Consider the following 14063-nt stretch of genomic DNA (forward strand, 5'->3'; position numbering starts at 1 on the left):
TGTCAAATTCTTAACTATTTGCTTCAGCGAAATGGTGACAAAACCATGAAAGTTGATACCTTTAAATGTACTTTTATACCAAAACCATAAAATCCTATGATTTTTACTTTAGGACAACTACAGAGGCCTCAACTTACCATACAACCAACGACGGTGATAGTGGGAAATGAAATTGAGTTGCGCTGCAATGCTCCTGAAGAAATTCCTCCTCTTGACTTTACATTCTACAAAGATAAAAATGGACAACTTTCCCCCGTGGGACATAAAGGAAGCAACACAAACTTTGTAACATACATGGTTAAAGTTACAGAAACAACAAATCAAATCTATAGCTGTAAATTCAAAGGTAGAAGCTTGGAGACATACTCAAACTACAGTGAACTCGTCAGCATAGCTGTGCAAGGTAGGTTAACAGGCACAATCAAATACCTGCAAATTATAGATGTAGCCACAATGTCGTGCAACAAGGCATGGGGTTTGTAGCCGCGGTGGAGTTGTTAAATTGCCAGATCAATAATCCCAGAATTTGGATTAATAATAATCAAGTGATTAAGTCCCACCATAGCAGCCAAGAAATTTACACTCTATTAATAATCTTTAAATAAAAACACTCATCATGAGTAATGATGACTACAAAACTCTAGGAACTCTAGCAAGCGTGCAGGTGCAGCAGGCAGTGAAGAAAGCGAATGGTGTGTTGGCATTCATAGCAAGAGGATTTGAGTTTAGGAGCAGGGAGGTTCTACTGCAGTTGTACAGGACATTGGTGAGACCGCACCTGGAGTATTGTGTGCAGTTTTGGTCTCCTAATCTGAGGAAAGACGTTCTTGCCTTAGAGGGAGTACAGAGAAGGTTCACCAGATCGATCCCTGGGATGGCGGGACTATGAAGAAAGACTGGATAGACTAGGCTTGTACTCTCTGGAATTTAGAAGACTGAGGGGGGATCTTATAGAAACATATAAAATTCTTAAGGGGTTGGAGAGGCTAGATGCGGGAAGATTGTTCCCGATGTTGGGGGAGTCCAGAACCAGGGGTCACAGCTTAAGGATAAGGGGGAAGTCTTTTAGGACCGAGATGAGAAAACATTTCTTCACACAGAGAGTGGTGAGTCTGTGGAATTCTCTGCCACAGAAGGTAGTTGAGGCCAGTTCATTGGCTATATTTAAGAAGGAGTTAGATGTGGCCCTTGTGGCTAAAGGGATCAGGGGGTATGGAGAGAAGGCAGGTACAGGTTACTGAGCTGGATGATCAGCCATGATCATATTGAATGGTGGTGCAGGCTCGAAGGGCCGAATGGCCTACTCCTGCACCTATTTTCTATGAAATAAAAGGTTTTATTGCAGTACCTCAGTAAATAGAAACATAGAAACATAGAAAATAGGTGCAGGAGGAGGCCATTCGGCCCTTCGAGCCAGCACCGCCATTCATTGTGATCATGGCTGATCGTCCCCAATCAATACCCCGTGCCTGCCTTCTACCCATATCCCTTGATTCCACTAGCCCCTAGAGCTCTAACTAATGTGACACTAATAAACCTAATACAACAACAGACTTATTCTGTGATGATCCACCTTCATTTGAGAGATTACAATAATTTAATGCAGAGACTCTCTCTCTCTCTCTCTCTCTCTCTCTCTCTCTCTCTCTCTCTCTCTCTCTCTCTCTCTCTCTCTCTCTCTCTCTCTCTCTCTCTCTCTCTCTCTCTCTGTCTCTGTCTGTCTCTGTCTCTGTCTCTGTCTCTGTCTCTGTCTCTCAAATCATCTACCCTTGCTTGCGACTTCAATAATCAATCACTGACGATATATTATTTTGGTCACTGATCGGGTCACTCATTTCTGACTGCAGATCAAACTCCTGACACCTTCTGGTGATTTCTCACGCCACAATCTCTCTGATTCGAGTGACTGTGTATCAGTGGGGACTTTCTTTCGAAACTTTCCTTCTGCTGTCTCCCCAACATCGCCATTAATCCCAGTGTAAGGTTCACATGACCTCCCCCACTCCTGTGTCTTTGAGAATGTGGGAATTCACCTTAAACTATCTTTGCCTCTCTTTTGCCAGTCTTACATTTTGCCTTAATACAATCTCAGTAGATCGCATATCTACCATTAAATTGCAGTTGATGCATGAATATATTTTGATTCTACGTATGACTGAAACATTTTCAACTTGTTTGTCTTTTATCCATGATTAAAGCAGTCCACTAATGGAAGAAGTTTCATTGAAATCGGTGTTATATTTTTAAAGTTATTCACATTTTAAAGTTTAAATCTATCCCCTAGGGAGTGGGGAGGGAGGGAGGGAGGGGGTGGAGGGAGGATAATGGAGGATAAGGGGGATAGAGTGGGGGGGAGGGGAGGGGGAGAGGGGGAGAAGGGAGGAGAGGGTGCTGCACCAAATGCAGGAGAGGTTTGGGCCCAATGGGTCCACTTGGTCTAGTTATTATACAAAGATGTTTAGGTGGGAAAATACTGTGTTTTTGGGCGTAGTGAAAAGCAGATTTATAGGTTTTAAATTAAGAATAAGTTGATCATCTGTGGGATTCTTTGCCACAGAAGACCAAGTCAATGGATGTTTGTTAAGGCAGAGATAGATAGATTCTTGATTAGTATGGGTGTCAGGGGTTATGGGGAGAAGGCACGAGAATGGGGTCAGGAGGGAGAGATAGATCAGCCACGATTGAATGGTGGAGTAGACTTGATGGGGTGAATGGCCTAATTCTGATCCTATCACTTATGACCTTATGATCATTAACATTTCCAAAGACCTAGATGAATCCAGTCTGTTGGAGCCAAGGATAATACTTTGTGAATTACAGAGTTTTGTGAATAACAGGGTTTCAAAGAGCAGAGAGCCTACCAAGGAAGGACTCAAAACACTGGAGTAACTCAGCAGATCAGGAGGCATCCTTGGAGAACATGAACATTTGACCTTTCAGGGTGGACCCTTCTTCAAACTGGAATGAAAATCTATGCTTGATCTGTATTTCTAGAATGTTCTGACATTATTAGTTTAGAGATTCAGCTTGGAAACAGGCCCTTCGGCCCACCCAATTCACAACGACCATCGATCACCCTTTCACACCAGTTTTATGTTATCCCACTTTCTCATCCACTCCCTACACGTTAGGGACAATTTACAGAGGGACAATTAACCTGCAAACCCGCATGTCTTTGGGATGTGGGAGGAAACCGGAGCACCTGGAGGAAACCCACGCGGTCACGGGGAGAACGTACAAAGTCCATGCAAACGGCCGCCGCGGTCACGATTGAACCCGGGTCTCTGGTGCCGTGAGGCAGCTGCTCTACCAGCTGTGCCACTGTGCACATTATGTAGAATCAAAACTAATTTCTGTTTTTTTTCTCACAGATGTGACGATACACTCGGTAAAAATAAAATCTAAGCCTGAGACATCAGCCAAAGCGGGAAGCTCCATTACCCTGACGTGTTCAGTTAATATCGTGGCAAGATCTGGACTCCCAAATCAAATTTCATACCGTTTCTATAAAGGATCAATCAAAAACTTCCTGCTGAATACCTCCATGACTTCTGACCAAGAATACTCTTTTACAATACAATCTGCTCGAGCATCACATACTGGATACTATCTTTGTGACGCGAGAGTGGGAAATGTAAGAACTACGAGTGAAATCTTACACATAAAAGTTACAGGTAATGTGAAACATGAAACATATTACGATGCCACATGAGGCATGAAAAATATAACTCGGGACTTTCCAAAGTGCCAACCAGCCAATGAAGCATAAAGGCAGACACAAAGTGCTAGAGCAACTCGGCGCGTCAGGCAGCATCTCCGGAGAAAAAGGAGAGGTGACGTTTCGTGTTCAGGCTCAAAAACATGGTGGTAAGAGTTGAAGAGCAGGAATCATAGAGGGGGAGCAGTGAGAAAGGGCCTCCCGTCCGAGAGATAGTCTTCAAAGTCCAGTCTGAACAAGGGTCCCGACCCGAAACGCCACCCATCCTTTTTCCCCGATGACTTATCCCAGCACTTTGTGTCTATTGTTGACATGAACCAGCATCTGCACTTGTTTGGTTTGACTAGGCAATGAAGCATTCATGAAAGCATTCATAGTCGCTGCTGCCGCTCCAGAAATGAAGCCCCATATCCATTTCGGAAAACCCCTTGAACATCAATTGTGATGATCCCTTGATCGTCTGTGACAACTTTGGATTGAGAGATGAACTCTGGAGAGACGCCTGTTCTTCTCTGAATATTGTCATGGGGTAATCTAACTCTTTTTGGGTGGGCAGTTGAGGTAAAGGTTACCTCCTCAGACAAAATAAATCGAATTTGACCTTGAGTCTAAAATAGGGAGAGCACATAAACAAAGACAATGAGTAGGCGTAGACCACTCCATCCCTCATGCCTGTCCCAGCATTCAACACCATCATGGCTGATATAGAGTTAGATGGGGGATGTTAGAGACCAAACTCCAATCTGTCGGACGTCAAGCAATGGAGACTGTAATACCAACATGAGGGAAGAGGATTGTCAGGGTGCATGGGATCAGAATAGCATGGGATGTAACAAGAGGAAACTACAGTGGTGGAATCCTTCACATGGTCTTCCTCCTCTTCAAGGCCATCCTTCAAGAGAAAACAATCTCCGAGCACTTCCTCGGATCATACATAGAAACATAGAAAATAGGTGCAGGAGTAGGCCATTCGGCCCTTCAAGCCTGCACCGCCATTCAATATGATCATGGCTGATCATCCAGCTCAGTAACCTGTACCTGCCTTCTCTCCATACCCCCTGATCCCTTTAGCCACAAGGGCCACATCTAACTCCCTCTTAAATACAGCCAATGAACTGGCCTCAACTACCTTCTGTGGCAGAGAATTCCACAGACTCACCACTCTCTGTGTGAAGAAATGTTTTCTCATCTCAGTTCTAAAAGACTTCCCCCTTATCCTTAAGCTGTGACCCCTGGTTCTGGACTTCCCCAACATCGGGAAAAATCTTCCCGCATCTCGCCTCTCCAACCCCTTAAGAATTTTATATGTTTCAATAAGATCCCCCCTCAGTCTTCTAAATTCCAGCGAGTATAAGCCTAGTCTATCCAGTCTTTCTTCATATGAAAGTCCTGCCATCCCAGGGATCAATCTGGTGAACCTTCTCTGTACTCCCTCTAAGGCTAGAATGTCTTACGCCACTTACATCTACATTCTCCTGCAGATCCCACTTCCACTGCTTTTCCAATGTCCAATGCTGGTTATGGATATTACATCAGTGTCAGCTGAGGCTCATATGCTAAAGTGCTGGCAATCTGAGTCAAAAGCGTTCACGTTGAAACCCCATTCCAGGATCCTTTGTGCAAAAATGCCAGCTGATGCCTAGTCGAAGACAGCACTGCACTTTGAGAAATTAGACTGAAGTTCCGTCTGCTCTCTGAAATGAGAAGTCGCCTGCCCTATTTTGGAGAAGAGCAAGGGAGTTATCCTCGGGTATGCCAAGTAATATTTATCCATTAATCACATTGCTGCTTGAGAACGCTTGGTGTACACAACACAACTCTCTGGTTGTATTTCCCCCATTCCTCCTCCCCATTCTGTCGTGGGGTAAACTGGCTCCTATTGTTCACTGATGCAACAACTATCAAAGCAGGATTGTATGAGGAGAAATGATAAACTGCGAATACCACAAGCAGAACAGGAACCAGGTGCAGAAAACACATTGCTTATGGTTTGCAAAGAGGATGTAGGCAGTGCCATGGCTGAATCATGAATAGAGTAACATCTATTAAATAGAGAAGCAGCAGAGAGATCTTTGAGGTGCAAAATATATGCCATTAGCAAACAGTGCAAGTTACCCCAACGATGTGGTGAACTTATGGTTGGAAGCTCATGCCAAATGTCAAATTCTTAACTATTTGCTTCAGCGAAATGGTGACAAAACCATGAAAGTTGATACCTTTAAATGTACTTTTATACCAAAACCATAAAATCCTATGATTTTTACTTTAGGACAACTACAGAGGCCTCAACTTACCATACAACCAACGACGGTGATAGTGGGAAATGAAATTGAGTTGCGCTGCAATGCTCCTGAAGAAATTCCTCCTCTTGACTTTACATTCTACAAAGATAAAAATGGACAACTTTCCCCCGTGGGACATAAAGGAAGCAACACAAACTTTGTAACAAACATGGTTAAAGTTACAGAAACAACAAATCAAATCTATAGCTGTAAATTCAAAGGTAGAAGCTTGGAGACATACTCAAACTACAGTGAACTCGTCAGCATAGCTGTGCAAGGTAGGTTAACAGGCACAATCAAATACCTGCAAATTATAGATGTAGCCACAATGTCGTGCAACAAGGCATGGGGTTTGTAGCCGCGGTGGAGTTGTTAAATTGCCAGATCAATAATCCCAGAATTTGGATTAATAATAATCAAGTGATTAAGTCCCACCATAGCAGCCAAGAAATTTACACTCTATTAATAATCTTTAAATAAAAACACTCATCATGAGTAATGATGACTACAAAACTCTAGGAACTCTAGCAAGCGTGCAGGTGCAGCAGGCAGTGAAGAAAGCGAATGGTGTGTTGGCATTCATAGCAAGAGGATTTGAGTTTAGGAGCAGGGAGGTTCTACTGCAGTTGTACAGGACATTGGTGAGACCGCACCTGGAGTATTGTGTGCAGTTTTGGTCTCCTAATCTGAGGAAAGACGTTCTTGCCTTAGAGGGAGTACAGAGAAGGTTCACCAGATCGATCCCTGGGATGGCGGGACTATGAAGAAAGACTGGATAGACTAGGCTTGTACTCACTGGAATTTAGAAGACTGAGGGGGGATCTTATAGAAACATATAAAATTCTTAAGGGGTTGGAGAGGCTAGATGCGGGAAGATTGTTCCCGATGTTGGGGGAGTCCAGAACCAAGGGTCACAGCTTAAGGATAAGGGGGAAGTCTTTTAGGACCGAGATGAGAAAACATTTCTTCACACAGAGAGTGGTGAGTCTGTGGAATTCTCTGCCACAGAAGGTAGTTGAGGCCAGTTCATTGGCTATATTTAAGAAGGAGTTAGATGTGGCCCTTGTGGCTAAAGGGATCAGGGGGTATGGAGAGAAGGCAGGTACAGGTTACTGAGCTGGATGATCAGCCATGATCATATTGAATGGTGGTGCAGGCTCGAAGGGCCGAATGGCCTACTCCTGCACCTATTTTCTATGAAATAAAAGGTTTTATCGCAGTACCTCAGTAAATAGAAACATAGAAACATAGAAAATAGGTGCAGGAGGAGGCCATTCGGCCCTTCGAGCCAGCACCGCCATTCATTGTGATCATGGCTGATCGTCCCCAATCAATACCCCGTGCCTGCCTTCTACCCATATCCCTTGATTCCACTAGCCCCATGAGCTCTAACTAATGTGACACTAATAAACCTAAGCCTAAATCTGTGCCTTCTGAAATGTTAGTTCATGGACAAATAGAAGTGTATAATAAGCATCAGTGATGCCTGATCCTGAAAAATGGTTCATGGAAATATTAGTCGTGAGGAGAATGCAAAGAGGCTTCAAGGAATTTTAGACAATTTGAGCGAGTGAGCAAATACATGGTAGAAGCAGTAAAACATGGAAATTGTGAAGAAACATAAAGACAGAACATTATTTCCATTGTGAGAGGATTGCCTCCACCATCACCCCAGGCACTGCATTCAACAGACCCGCCAATCTGCGGAAAGATATGCCGCTCATATTTTCTTTAAAATAGGTTCCTTTCACCTTAAAGCTATGCCCTCTAGACTTTGGCATTTGCACCATGGGAAAAAGGTTCTGACTGTCTACCCTTTCTATGCCTCTCATAAATGTTATATGTATCTGTCATATCTATGAAAGTATGTTGGCCTTTGCTGCAAATGGTTTTAAATACAGCAGCAAAGATGTCTTGTTAGGCAGGGTCTTGATGAGACCAAGCTACAGTATTGTGTGCAGTGCATTTTCACAAGTTCACAAGTTAGAAGTGGAGTAGAATTAGGCCATTCGGCCCATCGGGTCCACTCCACCATCCAATCATGGCTGATCTCTGCCTCCTAACCCCATTTTCCTGCCTTCTCCCCATAACCCTTGACACCAGTTCTAATCAAGAATTGTCTATCTCTGCTTTAAAAATATCCACTGACTTGGCCTCCTCAGCCCTCTGTGGCAATGAGTTCCACAGATTAACTACCCTTTGACTAAAGAAGTTCCTCCTCACCCCCTTTCTAAAAGAATGCCCTTTAATTCTGAGGCTGTGGCTTCTGGTCCTCGACTCTCCCACCAGTGAAAATATCCTTTCCACATCCACTCTATCTATGCCTTTCATTATTCTGTAAGTTTCAATGAGGTCCCCCCTCAACCTTCTAAACTCCAGCAAGTGCAGGAACAGTGCTGTCAAAGGCTCATCACATGCTAATGCGCTCAATCCTAGAATCGTTCTTGTAAACCTCCTCTGGACTCCCTCCCCTTTCTGGGGATTTACAATGTTCCAACAAGCAAAAATGAAATTGAAAGGAAGAATAACTGTTCGCTTCATATTGTGATCAACTATTTCTCATTTCAGAACCATTTTCTAGTCACCTCTTCACGATTGAACCACAATCTCAAGTATTTTTAGGGGATAACTTTACCCTTAGGTGCAGAGTTCAGATGTCACCATTAAGTGCATCTGATACAAAATATGAATTAACGATCTCGAAAGGTTCAACTCTGATAACCCAAATTGTTAATGGTGAAGCTAAGATTTCTATAAAAGCAACTGCTGCTGATGAGGGACTGTACTCTTGCATCGCAAAATGGAAGCGGACGTTGAAAACTATTGAAAAGCTGGTGACTGTGACAGGTAAGACTAACTCCATGGGACAGCTAGACAATGTTTCTTGGAGTAAGGAATTAAAATGTGCAGTAAAACCTAGATTTACAGATTGTGAAGATGCATTTCCTCAACGTTTCTTATGCTCCCTAAGATCCCTGCCAAAGATACAACAGTGAGGCAGCAAATGACTGAGGAACCACTCCAGTTATTTACTTAATTTTGTTAGATTTCTACGGTAGCGCAGCGGTAGAGTTGCTGCTTTACAGCGAATGCAGCGCCGGAGACTCAGGTTCGATCCTGCCTACGGGTGCTGCACTGTAAGGAGTTTGTACGTTCTCCCCGTGACCTGCGTGGGTTTTCTCCGAGATCTTCGGTTTCCTCCCACACTCCAAAGACGTACAGGTATGTAGGTTAATTGGCTGGGTAAATGTAAAAATTGTCCCTAGTGGGTGTAGGATAGTGTTAATGTACGGGGATCACTGGGCGGCACGGACTTGGAGGGCCGAAAAGGCCTGTTTCCGGCTGTGTACATATATATATGATATATGAAATTGTAAATTACTTTCTACTTTTTACTGACATACATCCAGAGACTTGGAGCCTTCAGTAATACCGCATATTGTGCTTTTTATCAACATCTAAATTATATTATAGGAACATAGGTTTGAATAAATATTTTCAGTAGATCTGAAGTAAACTTTCCTTTTTGCTGGTAATTGTTTTGGCTCAGAAGTACTGTGGCACTTGGAAAGACAAGTAAAAGGTGCAAGTGGGCAAATAGATATTTGTTGCCGGGACCCATTACTACTATAAACAAGACTAAGAATTGGTGGACATTACAATTTTAAGCTTTGCTCCATTTACACCAATCTTGCCGTTAGGAAGAAGCGTGTTGTGGAAGGTGGCCTATTGTGAGATGTTGGGGGAGCTCAGAATTGTGAGATGTTGGAGGCCTATTGGGTCCACTCCACCATCCAATCATGGCTGATCTCTGCCTCCTAATCCCATTTTCCTGCCTTCTCCCCATAACCCTTGACACCAGTTCTAATCAAGAATTGTCTATCTCTGCTTTAAAAATATCCACTGACTTGGCCTCCTCAGCCCTCTGTGGCAATGAGTTCCACAGATTAACTACCCTTTGACTAAAGAAGTTCCTCCTCACCCCCTTTCTAAAAGAATGCCCTTTAATTCTGAGGCTATGACCTCTGGTCCTCGACTCTCCCGCCAGTGAAAACATCCTTTCCACATCCACTCTATCTAAGCCTTTCATTATTCTGTAAGTTTCAATGAGGTCCCCCCTCAACCATCTAAACTCCAGCGAGTGCAGGCCCAGTGCTGTCAAACGCTCATCACATGCTAATGCGCTCAATCCTGGAATCATTCTTGTAAACCTCCTCTGGACTCCCTCCGGAGCCAGCACATCCTCTTTCTGGGGATTTACAATGTTCCAACAAGAAAAAATGAAATTGAAAGGAAGAATAACTGTTCGCTTCATATTGTGATCAACTATTTCTCATTTCAGATCCATTTTCTAGTCACCTCTTCACGATTGAACCACAATCTCAAGTATTTTTAGGGGATAACTTTACCTTTAGGTGCAGAGTTCAGATGTCACCATTAAGTGCATCTGATACAAAATATGAATTAACGATCTCGAAAGGTTCAACTCTGATAACCCAAATTGTTAATGGTGAAGCTAAGATTTCTATAAAAGCAACTGCTGCTGATGAGGGACTGTACTCTTGCATCGCAAAATGGAAGCGGACGTTGAAAACTATTGAAAAGCTGGTGACTGTGACAGGTAAGACTAACTCCATGGGACAGCTAGACAATGTTTCTTGGAGTAAGGAATTAAAATGTGCAGTAAAACCTAGATTTACAGATTGTGAAGATGCATTTCCTCAACGTTTCTTATGCTCCCTAAGATCCCTGCCAAAGATACAACAGTGAGGCAGCAAATGACTGAGGAACCACTCCAGTTATTTACTTAATTTTGTTAGATTTCTAGAAATTGTAAATTACTTTCTACTTTTTACTGACATACATCCAGAGACTTGGAGCCTTCAGTAATACCGCATATTGTGCTTTTTATCAACATCTAAATTATATTAGACAATAGACAATAGACAATAGGTGCAGGAGTAGGCCATTCAGCCCTTCGAGCCAGCACCGCCATTCAATGCGATCATGGCTGATCACTCTCAATCAGTACCCCGTTCCTGCCTTCTCCCCATACCCCCTCACTCCGCTATCCTTAAGAGCTCTATCCAGCTCTCTCTTGAAAGCATCCAACGAACTGGCCTCCACTGCCTTCTGAGGCAGAGAATTCCACACCTTCACCACCCTCTGACTGAAAAAGTTCTTCCTCATCTCCGTTCTAAATGGCCTACCCCTTATTCTCAAACTGTGGCCCCTTGTTCTGGACTCCCCCAACATTGGGAACATGTTATCTGCCTCTAATGTGTCCAATCCCCTAATTATCTTATATGTTTCAATAAGATCCCCCCTCATCCTTCTAAATTCCAGTGTATACAAGCCCAATCGCTCCAGCCTTTCAACATACGACAGTCCCGCCATTCCGGGAATTAACCTAGTGAACCTACGCTGCACGCCCTCCATAGCAAGAACATCCTTCCTCAAATTTGGAGACCAAAACTGCACACAGTACTCCAGGTGCGGTCTCACCAGGGCCCGGTACAACTGTAGAAGGACCTCTTTGCTCCTATACTCAACTCCTCTTGTTACGAAGGCCAACATTCCATTGGCTTTCTTCACTGCCTGCTGAACCTGCATGCTTCCTTTCATTGACTGATGCACTAGGACACCCAGATCTCGTTGAACTCCCCCTCCTCCTAACTTGACACTATTCAGATAATAATCTGCCTTTCTATTCTTACTTCCAAAGTGAATAACCTCACACTTATCTACATTAAACTGCATCTGCCATGTATCCGCCCACTCACACAACCTGTCCAAGTCACCCTGCAGCCTTATTGCATCTTCCTCACAATTCACACTACCCCCCAACTTAGTATCATCTGCAAATTTGCTAATGGTACTTTTAATCCCTTCGTCTAAGTCATTAATGTATATCGTAAATAGCTGGGGTCCCAGCACCGAACCTTGCGGTACCCCACTGGTCACTGCCTGCCATTCCGAAAGGGACCCATTTATCCCCACTCTTTGCTTTCTGTCTGTCAACCAATTTTCTATCCATGTCAGTACCCTACCCCCAATACCATGTGCCCTAATTTTGCCCACTAATCTCCTATGTGGGACCTTGTCGAAGGCTTTCTGAAAGTCGAGGTACACCACATCCACTGACTCTCCCTTGTTAATTTTCCTAGTTACATCCTCAAAAAATTCCAGTAGATTTGTCAAGCATGATTTCCCCTTCGTAAATCCATGCTGACTCGGAATGATCCCGTTACTGCTATCCAAATGCTCAGCAATTTCGTCTTTTATAATTGACTCCAGCATCTTCCCCACCACTGATGTCAGACTAACTGGTCTATAATTACCCGTTTTCTCTCTCCCTCCTTTCTTAAAAAGTGGGATAACATTTGCTATCCTCCAATCCACAGGAACTGATCCTGAATCTATAGAACATTGAAAAATGATCTCCAATGCTTCCACTATTTCTAGAGCCACCTCCTTAAGTACTCTGGGATGCAGACCATCAGGCCCTGGGGATTTATCAGCCTTCAGTCCCATCAGTCTACCCAAAACCATTTCCTGCCTAATGTGGATTTCCTTCAGTTCCTCCATCACCATAGGAACATAGGTTTGAATAAATATTTTCAGTAGATCTGAAGTAAAATTTCCTTTTTTCTGGTAATTGTTTTGGCTCAGAAGTACTGTGGCACTTGGAAAGACAAGTAAAAGGTGCAAGTGGGCAAATAGATATTTGTTGCCAGGACCCATTACTACTATAAACAAGACTAAGAATTGGTGGACATTACAATTTTAAGCCTTGCTCCATTTACACCAATCTTGCCGTTAGGAAGAAGCGTGTTGTGGAAGGTGGCCTATTGTGAGATGTTGGGGGAGCTCAGAACATCAAAGATCTGTGTAGGAAGGAACTGCAAATGCTGGTCTAAACCCTAGATAGACACAAAATGCTATCCCTGCAAGGAATGCCAACGCAGGACTTGTCTGTTTTGTGACGGCCTACTTCTGTCTGAGGAGCCTTTCACACCTGTTAACAAAATTTATAGAATTTTTGCCCAGATTTGCACTGCATAGAACTGTATACAATTGCACATGTCTGGGCACCTCTGTGAATTAGGATGTCACATGTACGGAGGATTCGGAAGAAAATTATTTATTTATTATCTTATAAATTCTATGGTGGGATGGCATAGAATTTAAAGGCCAAGGTGGTAGAGCTGGCATCTGATATCAATACGCTGGAAAGCCTGAGTGCACTCATGTCTGGAATGAAGCGAGTTGGAGGCACAGTGGCGTATCGGGTGAAGTTTCTGCCTCACAGCGCCAGAGACCTGGGTTTGATCCTGAATTAGGGTGCTCTCTGTGTGGAGTTTGCACATTTTCCCAGTGACCGCCTCAGTTTCCTCCGGGTGCTCTGGTTTCCTCCCACATCCCACAGACATGCAGGTCTGTAGGTTAATTGGCCTCTGAAATTGCCCCTCGTTTGTAGAGAGTGGATGTGAAAAAAGTGGGATAACAAAGAACAAAGAATGGGTGATCGATGGTCGGCATGGGCTCGGAGGGCCAAAGGGCCTGTTTCCATGCTGGATCTTTCAATCAATCTATCAATTCAATAACTGACCCCTCCCCCGATAATGTTTAGTAAAAGGACATATCTGATTATCTCATTTGTTTTTCTTTTAAAACAGTACCAGTTTCCAAACCAAGTCTAAAATCAACAGCCTTGAATGGTATTGTGGCTCAAGGTGGTCGTTTGAGTCTCACATGTGCTGTGGTGAATGGATCGAGTCCAATAATTTACACATTTTACAAAGGAACACCAGGAAAACCTTTCCATCCGATAATTTTAAATGCTACTGCAGCAGTCCATCTCATTTACACGGCTGACACTGCAGACAGTGGAGAGTATTTTTGTGAAGCAGAAAACAATGCAGGTATAAAAAAACGAAGTCAAAGAAGTCAGAACATTGCTATAAATATAAAAGGTAAGATCAATATATCTATCTGTTTGCTTCTATAAGATAGTCCAATTCACATTTTACCTTGAACCTATCAAACATATCCCCATGGAA

At 43.3% G+C, this 14063-nt stretch overlaps 1 protein-coding gene across 1 annotated transcript in view; it reads left to right on the forward strand.

Moving 5' to 3' along the window:
• The window catches only part of LOC144594637 (immunoglobulin superfamily member 1-like), an 81177-nt gene that overhangs the window by 12407 nt on the left and 54707 nt on the right, over positions 1-14063 (forward strand). Inside the window, exons 6-10 of the mRNA XM_078401412.1 lie at positions 113-403; positions 3372-3674; positions 5988-6278; positions 8569-8847; positions 10343-10621. Of these exons, the coding sequence (XP_078257538.1) occupies positions 113-403; positions 3372-3674; positions 5988-6278; positions 8569-8847; positions 10343-10621 (1443 nt within the window). The remainder of the gene's footprint in view (positions 1-112; positions 404-3371; positions 3675-5987; positions 6279-8568; positions 8848-10342; positions 10622-14063) is intronic.

The sequence above is a fragment of the Rhinoraja longicauda genome, chromosome 6, assembly GCF_053455715.1.
Source record: "Rhinoraja longicauda isolate Sanriku21f chromosome 6, sRhiLon1.1, whole genome shotgun sequence".
Lineage (NCBI taxonomy): Eukaryota > Metazoa > Chordata > Chondrichthyes > Rajiformes > Arhynchobatidae > Rhinoraja > Rhinoraja longicauda.